We start from the raw sequence: 9,395 nt of genomic DNA, 5'->3' as shown, positions 1-9,395 counted from the left end.
TCCAACTACTCGGAAGGCTGAGGCGGAAGGATCGCCGGAGCCCAGCAGGCGAGGTTGCGGTGGCCGGGAGTGGCCACTGCACTCCAGTCTGGGTGACCGAGTGAGACTCCAACTCAAAACACACACACACACACACACAGAGCATTGTAAATTCAAATTATAACCACAATAAGATGTTAGTATGCACTTACCAGAATGACTCAGATAAAACTTAGTTACAACAACAATTATTGGCAAGGATGGGAATCAACTGGTGTTAGATCGGCAAGAAATGTTAGGTCTATGGAATAGGCTGGTGCTGTAGGTAAGATGCAAAGAATTGTAATGAAATTAGATTGGAAAATACAGTTTGTTTAGAAAGTAAATTAGAGAGAGAGAGAGAGAGAGAGAGAGAGAGAGAAAGATTCATTTCTCCAAGATTAGGGAGGGGGCCAGAGCTTAAAGAAAAGCATGGCTTGGCTTGCCAGTCCCTTAGAGCCAACACTTCTGGGAGAAAGAAAAAAGAAAAGAAGAGAATGGCTCATTCAGAGCTTAGCAAAAGCATGGTGGCAGCTGCTTGAGGTAGAATGCTTTTTAAACTTTCCTTTGATGGGGGTAGGTTGTTAAGGTGATTGGATGGTCGTCTGTTTTGTCATCTTGAAGGGGGCAGGTAAGCACAGGAACTGATGTCATGGTGATGGACAGCAGGCAGATGGGTGGGTTAGTTACATAGATGAGAGGGACAGGTCTGATAGCTGAAAGACAAATTCTTTAGAAGATACTACTCTCCTAAATCTGTCTTGTGACTTGCCTAGGGTCCCAGGAAAGGATTATTGGGAAAGGATTATTGCTGTGTATGAGCTCAAGGAGACTAGATAAATTCCATCTTGGACTCTGTCCTTTCAATTGGATCACTCATGTACCACTGGTGGGCACATGCATGATCAGTCACATGGGAAAACTGTTTGGCAGTAGTTTATTATAGAACTAAATGTACAACTGATGCCAGGTAGGGTATGGAACAAAACTCGTGAATCCTTTGACTAAACCCTGAAATAATTTTTCAGAGCTGCCAGCAAAATTTTAAAACAAAGTTTATTAGTGAGAAGAAGAGAGAAAAGAAAAGACAGGCAGAAGTTTTGTATCAGAAGGGCCCGGCACCAGCAAGTGCCTGCCTGTCTGTGTCTTTGTCTGTGTCTTTGTCTCTCTGTCTCTCTCTCTGTCTCTTTCTCTCTCTCAAAAGAAAGACTGTGCTTTTGCTGTTAACTAAGAAACAATTGATATGCTAAGAGGGTGGGACACAGGTAATGGACACTCTGGAGTGGTGGTCTTTTCTAGAACACATTGTCATTTGCAGGAGACCTGCCCGACTTTTCCAATTCACAGGTTCATGAGCTAAAGTGTGGTCTTATTATCATTTCTATGGCTTTGGTTAGTTAAGGGATGCTATTAGGCCTTCCACCCTCCACAGGGAACTTGAGAGATTTTTAGCGATTATTATGCTAAACCATGAATTGACAGGTTGGGCTGTCCTATTCTGACATCAGATGAGTTTTTCTTTCGATTTGTTGAAGGGGATGGGTAGGCTGCCAAGTTCACATTCCAGCTTGGCTTGCAGTTAAAAACAAAGTCATAAAAAATGTCTGAATGCTTCCTAAAACCCGCCTGCAAGAAATGCATCCATCTTTTTCTAACCTGTGCTAGCTACCTTGCCTCACAACTACCATGCAGCTTAGCATGTGTGCTCTTGGGCACTTATCCCAGAGAAATGAAAACTTAAATTTTACACAAAAATCTATGCATGTATGCCTGTTTTATTTGTAATAACGCCAGATTGGAAGCAGCCTAGTTGCCCTTCAACAGGTAAGTGGTGGAACAAGCTGGTACTTCCATACTGTGGGAAACTACTCAGCAACAAAAAGGAGCAAACCATCGACACTCATAGTAGTAGCCTGAATGAATCTCCAGGGAATTATGCTGAGTGAAAAAAAATCAGTCCCAAAGGTAGAACACTGTAGGATTATTGAAATGACAAAATCTTAGAAATGGAGAAGAGATTACTGGTTGTCATGGGCTAGGAATGGGGGGTCAGAAAGTGGAGTGAGAAGGAGGTAGATGTATAAAATGGCAACACGTGGGATCCTTGTGGGATGGAATTGTTCTGTGTCTTTACTGTGGTGAATATTGAATCTGTACATGTGATAAGATTGTATAGAACTATAAACACACACATATACAACCACACCTGAAACTGGAAATCAAAATAAGTTTGGTGAATTGTAGCGATATCAGTATAATAGTTGTGATTTTGTAGTTTTAAAACATGTTACCTTTGGAAGAAGCTGTATAAAGTATATAAGGAATCTTTCTGTATTGTTTCTTATAACTACATGTGAATACAACTTTTTTTTTTTTTTGAGTTGGAGTCTCACTCTGTTGCCCAGACTGGAGTGCAGTGGCAGCTCCCGGCCACTGCAGCCTCGACCTGCTGGGCTCCAGCCATCCTTCCACCTCAGCCTTCTGAGTAGCCAGAATTACAGGCGTGCGCTACCATGCCTGGCTAATTTTGTAATTTATTGTAGAGATGAGGTCTCACCTGCCCAGGTGGGTCTCGAACCTGCGGACTCAGGCAATCCACTCACCTCAGCCTCCCAAAGGTGCGGGATTGCAGGCTGAGCCACCGAGCCTGGCTGCGGTTGGAAGTTGTATAGATGAAAAATAAAAATCAGCATTTTAGTGGGATTCTAATTTATACAACAGTTTTGTATAGGCGAGTCTTTCTGCATTATCCATGTTTTCCTTTTTTTTCACCTATCTGCCATGAATGTATATTTGGTAGACTTGCCTGTACTTGTTGGGGATAACAAGTGGGTAACATTAATGTTGGTGTGGAGCATGAGGCTCATGTGAGAGCATTTTCTGGGACGTCCTAGAGAGAACAGTATTAAATGTTGTCTGCCTGTACTGTTTGGCAGGAGGGAAACAAGGAGATGAAAATGTGGGACAAATTTGTCTGCCCAAGGTGGCTTTTGAGACCACTGTTAAATTCATTATAGAATCTCTCAAGTAGATGGGGTTTGCAAAGCACTGTCAAGTATTTCCTGAAGGTTCTTTCAGCCTTTTCCAGGTTGAAACAGCTTCAGTCTGTGTTAAGTTCCCAAATGAATCCCAGCAAACAGACTTTTTCCAAATGGATCAAATAGCACTTAATAAAATGTAACTCTGTCTGTGGAGGTAGCCACACATGCATGAAAAAGAATTTGAATGGTAAATGCTGTAGGTCATGTTGGAAATGAACTTCCTTTTTTTTGCTTGTTAAAACTACCTCTTAAAATAGTCTTTGGAGACTGAGTTCCTTATAATTGGACGCTACTCAGGGGTGAGTATTTGAAGCAAATTTATGTGGCTGTTTTCTGTGGATAGTAGGATGGAAAAATAGTAAAAATGAACTTCACATTTCTCTGGTTTTCTTGGAACTTAAAGATGGCTGACCTAGTCTCACATATAAAATGTTCTCTCTTGGGCTGGAGTACAGGTTTGGGGGAGAATAATACTTAGGTAATATTTTGAAAGAGTTAACATCTAAGAATGGGATTTACATTTATACTCCACATGTGTCTTTTCCTGAAAGAAGTCTTTTTGTTTCCACAAGAAGACCTAAATTGAGGCAGTTCCCACTTTTCAATTTGGTATTTTCTGGGGAACCACATTTTAAAATCCATACTGTGAGACATCATATTTCCATACAGGAATAATAGCCAGTGTTTGTAGCCAGTGTCCTTACTGTTAGGTTAGAAATCTCACTGGAGCCTCCAAAAATGTTAAGTTAAAATATATCTCAGTGGGGCCTCCAAATGTTAGGTGAGGCTCGATGGGGATGTGTCTGTGATCTGGTGCCGTAAGAAGGATGCAAAGAACTGCACAGAAGTTAGATTGGAAAATATAGTTTATTTAGAAAGCAAATTAGAGGAGAGAGAGGGGATTCACCTTCCCAAGGTAGGGGAGAGGGCCAAAGCTAAGAAACATGGCGGACACAGCTCAAAGAGCTACGTGGATACAACAGAGTCTACCAAAGCAATGGCAAATGGCTGCTTCGGGTTGAATCCTTTAAAACTTTCCCTTCGATGGGGGGAGGTCATTAAGGTGATTGGGTGGTGGTCTGCTTCACATCATCACAGAGGGCAGGTAAGTGCAGGTACTGATGTCAGGTGATGGACAGCAGGCAGATGATTGCTGCCATGGTGATGGAATCTGTCTGTGTCATGAAGGTCACAAAGGGCTGATTAGGTTAACTTGGGTCTTATGGGTGGAGGCAAATATTTGAAATAGAAAACCTAATTAGTACAAACCAAGCTGGGGAGAGGGTTGTAAAACAATTATCAATAGCTACCTCTGAGAAACCAGTTCTGTCCTTGGCTAGTGATTAGAGGGTAAATTAAAGTGAACTGATAGAGAAACATGACCAATTTAGGCAAGTTAAAATGACTGCTCATTGGGTATATTGACTTCACGTTATGTCCTTTCATTTACTATGTATGCAGATGCTGTTCTAACATTAACACATTATTTATTCCTCACAACTTCATAAAGTAGATATTGTTATTTTTCTAATTTTATATGTGAAGAAACTAAGGCACAGAGAGGTTAAGTAACTTGCCTAATGTCACAAAAAGTTAATGGGGACACCAGCATTTGAACTTAAGTAGTTGTACTTCAAAGCTTGAGTCATTAAACCATGATGATATCTTTGTCTCAATGTTAAAACATTATTGCAGTTTTAAAATAAGGATTTACCAACCAGATTTCATAAAAGCAAAGAAATATTAATTTGTCTATTTATTCAATGTAATAATTATAAATCACTCGATAATTAAATAGAAACATAATCTCTGATTCTTCTCAAATGGAAATAAATGTATCATTCAGATAGCCTATGCAGTGGCTTTAATATTCCATAAGGCAAATAAGATACACTTTGTTTTAATGGCATAAATTTGACAGTAAATAATATTCTTAAAAATAAAAATGTAATTATATATTAAATTTTAAGTCTCTGGCTTAGTCTTTAGATAGCTGTTTGTGGTTTGGATGGCCCAATTTCCTCAAAAAGACTCCCTAGAAATGTGTTCTGATACTTTCTTTCACCTTCACTTCTGAAGGATAGTGTATGCAGGGTGTGGTGTTCTAGGTTGGCAGCTTTTCCAACTGTATTCTGACTTCCATAGTGTCTGCTGAAAGGTAAGCTTAATATCATATTGTTACAAGACCTGGGGCTCTGATTGGCTTTGGTCAAAGTAAGGAAAGTGCCTACTTGCTTCTGGATAGATCTGATAGAATTCTGGGAGTTAATGTGGAAAGTCCCTCTGAAACTTGCTTATGTTGTACCAAGTTCTCAGGGCAGTGGAAATAGAGTTTGGTTATTAAGTTACTGAATATTATCCTCTTATATGTAGAACCTTTAATAGCAATGCCCTTGAACTCACCTCTTTCTCTTTTCCTCTCCCTCTCTCTCCCTCTGTGCCTCTCTGGACGAACGCCTTGCTGTCTGCAGCACAGACCCTGGATTCTCATGGTCTATGGAATGTGGGCCTGCTGGTGTGTGCTGGGGACCCCAGGTGTGGCCATGGTTTTCCTCCACACCGTCATCTCCTTCTGTGTGGCCCAGTTCCGGTCGCTGCTCCTGTCATGGCTTTGTTCTCTCCTCCTGCTCTCCACACTGAGGCTGCAAGGTGTAGAGGAAGTTAAGGTAAGTGTCTTCCCCTTACCATCAGGGAAGAGAAGACCCCTTTGGCTTTGTCCTGATCCTCGCAGTAGATACCCTTGTTTTCATAGAAGAGACAATTGTAAACTGTGATGGGGCTCCCCCTAGTGGCCATATGGGGTTGATACATGTGAACCCCGGTGAATTCTTCAACCTTGTCTTTTGCGTCTGTTGTGATTTAGCCCTGTGAGATTGCCCTTGTACCTTTTTCTCCCAGTTTGGGTAGGTATGGAGAGTCCTAGAAGTCACAAGACCAGAGAGCCAGAAACAAAGGGAAAAAAATGAATACCCCACCATCCCCAGGCATTTACTGAAAATGATCTGGAGAATGCTCTACAGTTTATAGGGAACACTCACAGAACTTATCCAGTGCCCATAATGGCCTGTAAGGCAGGCATTTTTCTTCTTAGTTGATGCAACAGATTTGTTATTGATGTGTACACCCTATGGAAGCTCTTTGAACTTGGAAAGTGAAAACAGTGTTTTTTTCCAACATAGATCAAGCATTCATTTTTGGAAACCCAAAGGCATTTGACAGAGTCAACTACCTATCAGTTGTTTGTGTTAATGGAGGAGGACATCAGGCCCGGGCATTTTTCTCACTTTTTCTTTGCATCAGTAAAATTTTATTTCACAAACATTTACCCTCTTAGCTTTATTTTTTCTTCATCACAATAATAGTACGTTTTTATTTTGTGAGTGGACACCAGATTTGGCCCAGGGCATGCTAGATGTCAGAGAGACTTCATTCCGAGTTTAGGAGTTTAGTGACCTTGCTGAGCTGATGGCATCCCTCAGCAAACTCTTCCTGTACAGTGACTCCTGATCATCTCTGGTTCTGTCTTTGGTAACAGGATTGACTTAGCCCTCCTTGTGCAAACAAAGTTTAGAACTCTCAGGCTGTCTCAGGCCCACTCCGGCTGCCTGAGTTTCCTCTCACCTCTCACCTCTCTGTTGAATGCCCCCTTTTTAGTTTCTTTCTTTTTTCTTGAAGGGTACACAATTTCAAAATCCTCAGTTAATCATAAATGGCCATCAAGGTTTTACATTGTCAAGTTGGAGAACTGGGTTTGTCCTCAAAGACAGCTACCTGGGAAGCCATCAGATTTGTGGTTGCAGGAAAGGGGAGTATAGTGTGTGTGTAACTCTCAACCATTCAGAAGTGGGAGCTTTCCTCTAAGGTAGGGATGTGTGGCAAGAAGAATGGGGGTCCAGGTCTCCCAGCTCCAGTGTCTTGTCCTGGGCTGTAGGCATTAGAGTCCGTCGGTGTCAGGGTCAGTCAACTTTGAGAACACCCAGCTCGAGAGACTAGCAGCTCTGGAATTATAGACATGAGCCACCACACTGGGGGCCATGTACCCAGGGAAGAGTTGCTGCTGTTTTCTATCTTTATCAACCTTCTTCCCTAGCCTGGCTCTCAAACACTGCCTGGGTGGATGGCAGGAGCTGTTGTCTGAGTCAGGCTAATCTGCTTACTTTTCTCCTTGACACGTTTTTACCTTGCCTCTGGGCACCAACCTCCCCCTCATCCCGTTCCACCTGATTCTCTTGTCTCCTTCAAAGGATGGCTTAGACTTCAGTCTCTAAAGTGACTTCTGTTTCTATGTAAGACCACTTTCTGACTCTTGTTTGTTGGTTTCTTTTTCTGTGAGTCTTCAGGTGAAACCAATGAGTAGCTATTGACTGCTTCACTGGTGCTGGGCTCTGTGCTGAGGATGTGTTTATGTTCACTTTACAAGATATGACAAAGATATCCACTGCTTGACATGATTAAATTGTCGGTGCATCTGGTCTTGCAGACTGGAATATAAACTTTTTGAGGGAAGGGCAGTGTTTCCATGCACCTGTGTATGAGACTCTGTCCAGGCCAGTTCTCAGCATAGGCCTGCTGACAGAGTGAATGTGCCTCTGGAGATAGTATGGGGTTAGAGGATGGAATAGGTGTGTGCAGTGTCCTATGAAGTTCCACGTGACGCTGGTCACTTATGTGCTGCTGCACCTCTGTTCCAGTTTGTAAAGGCCAGCAACTCTCTGAAGAGTATATGACATGAACTGATCTGGTTTCCTACAGCCCTCTTTAATTTCTGATTTTCACCCCATAAACATTCCTTGCAAAATCCTGGGAAGTTTTTGATATTCTTTACTCAATCACGATGGGATGGGACCTCCTATCGTGTCTTAATTTTTGTTCATTTGCATGTTCATTCATTAACTCATTCATTGATTCTGGTGACTGCCCTTAGAATTTATGTGCCTTGGGGTAGCACAGTGATGGAGAGGAACATGATGGTGAAGATGAGCCAGAGGACCTGGTTTCTAGTCTCTTCTGTTAACCGACTCTTGTTGCTCTTGAAGCTGGAGGCAGTCATTTAACCTCTGAGCTTCAATTTCATCATTTGGAAAACAGGAGTAATAGCTGCTCTACCTTCCTCATGGGATTGTTCTGAGATAACATATGCCAAGCACTTTTGTCAAAATTGCATTTTGAAAGTTCAAGTAATTTTTGCTGTTGTGAGCCTACCTTAATTTTTCTTTCTTTTTTTTTTTGAGTTGGAGTCTCATTCTGTCATCCAGGCTGGAGTGCAGTGGCATGGTCAGGGCCACTGCAGCCTTGACCCACTGGGCTCAGGCGATCCTTCCACCTCCACCTTCCAAGTAGCTGGAACTACAGGCATGTGCTACCACGCCTGGCTAATTTTTTTATTTATTGTACAGATAAGATCTTGCCAAGTTGCCCAGGCTGGTCTCAAATGCTCTTACCTCAGCCTCCCAAAGTACTGGAATTATAGACATGAGCCACCATACTTGGCCAGTTTTTCTTATTCTCACTAATGAACTGGGTAGCTTTAAGCACATATATCAAAATCTGGACTCAACAAGAATAAATCAGGTAGCATCTTCATCTTTTTTTTTTTGAGTTGGAGTCTCACTCTGTCGCCCAGACTGGAGTGCAGTGGCTGCTCCCGGCCACTGCAGCCTCGACCTGCTGGGCTCCGGTGATCCTTCCGCCTCAGCCTTCCAAATAGCTGAAACTAAGGTGTGTGCTACCACGCCGGGCTAATTTTTTGATTTATTGTAGAGATGAGGTCTTACCAAGTTGCCCAGGAGGGTCTCGAACCTGCAGGCTTAGGCAATTCACTCACCTCAGCCTCCCAAGGCGTGGAATTACAGGCTGAGCCACTGAGCTCGGCTAGCATCTTCATCTTCTAACAAAAGATATTTAGCTTCCCAGAATGATTAACTAGGCCATCATTTAAGCAAGTGTGCTTAAAAATGGGTTTTCAATAAAAATAGAAACAAATTTTAACTTTTTGGGGACCTGGCAAGTGTGCAAACAGAAGCTAATTGAATTTATCATTTGGGGAGGGCAATTAGTATCAGCTATGGATGTTGATGGTTAATATTCATTTGTTCTGTAAATGTTAATGGTGATTTGGAAAACATTGCAGAAGTAGATCAAATGATTAGAAACTAGTTGAGTTGCCATGCTCTTGCGCCTGCGGTGATTTTGATATGAACATCTTCTTTCCCTTTGGTGGCTGCTGAAATCCTGGACAAGAAGTAGAAACTGGCCGGGCTCGGTGGCTCAGCCTGTAATCCCGTGCCTTTGGGAGGCTGAGGTGAGTGGATTGCCTGAGCCTGCGGGTTCGAGACC

The 9,395-nt window shown here is 42.3% G+C and overlaps 1 protein-coding gene across 1 annotated transcript in view; it reads left to right on the top strand.

The window, feature by feature from the left end:
* The window catches only part of HHAT (hedgehog acyltransferase), a 141,341-nt gene that overhangs the window by 63,850 nt on the left and 68,096 nt on the right, over nucleotides 1-9,395 (top strand). Inside the window, exon 4 of the mRNA XM_021716340.1 lies at nucleotides 5,531-5,725. Within this exon, the coding sequence (XP_021572015.1) occupies nucleotides 5,531-5,725 (195 nt within the window). The remainder of the gene's footprint in view (nucleotides 1-5,530; nucleotides 5,726-9,395) is intronic.

This window comes from Carlito syrichta, unplaced genomic scaffold (assembly GCF_000164805.1).
Source record: "Carlito syrichta isolate Samal-C Ts95f unplaced genomic scaffold, Tarsius_syrichta-2.0.1 Scaffold308767, whole genome shotgun sequence".
NCBI lineage: Eukaryota > Metazoa > Chordata > Mammalia > Primates > Tarsiidae > Carlito > Carlito syrichta.
This window is presented reverse-complemented; position numbering and strand designations above follow the sequence as displayed.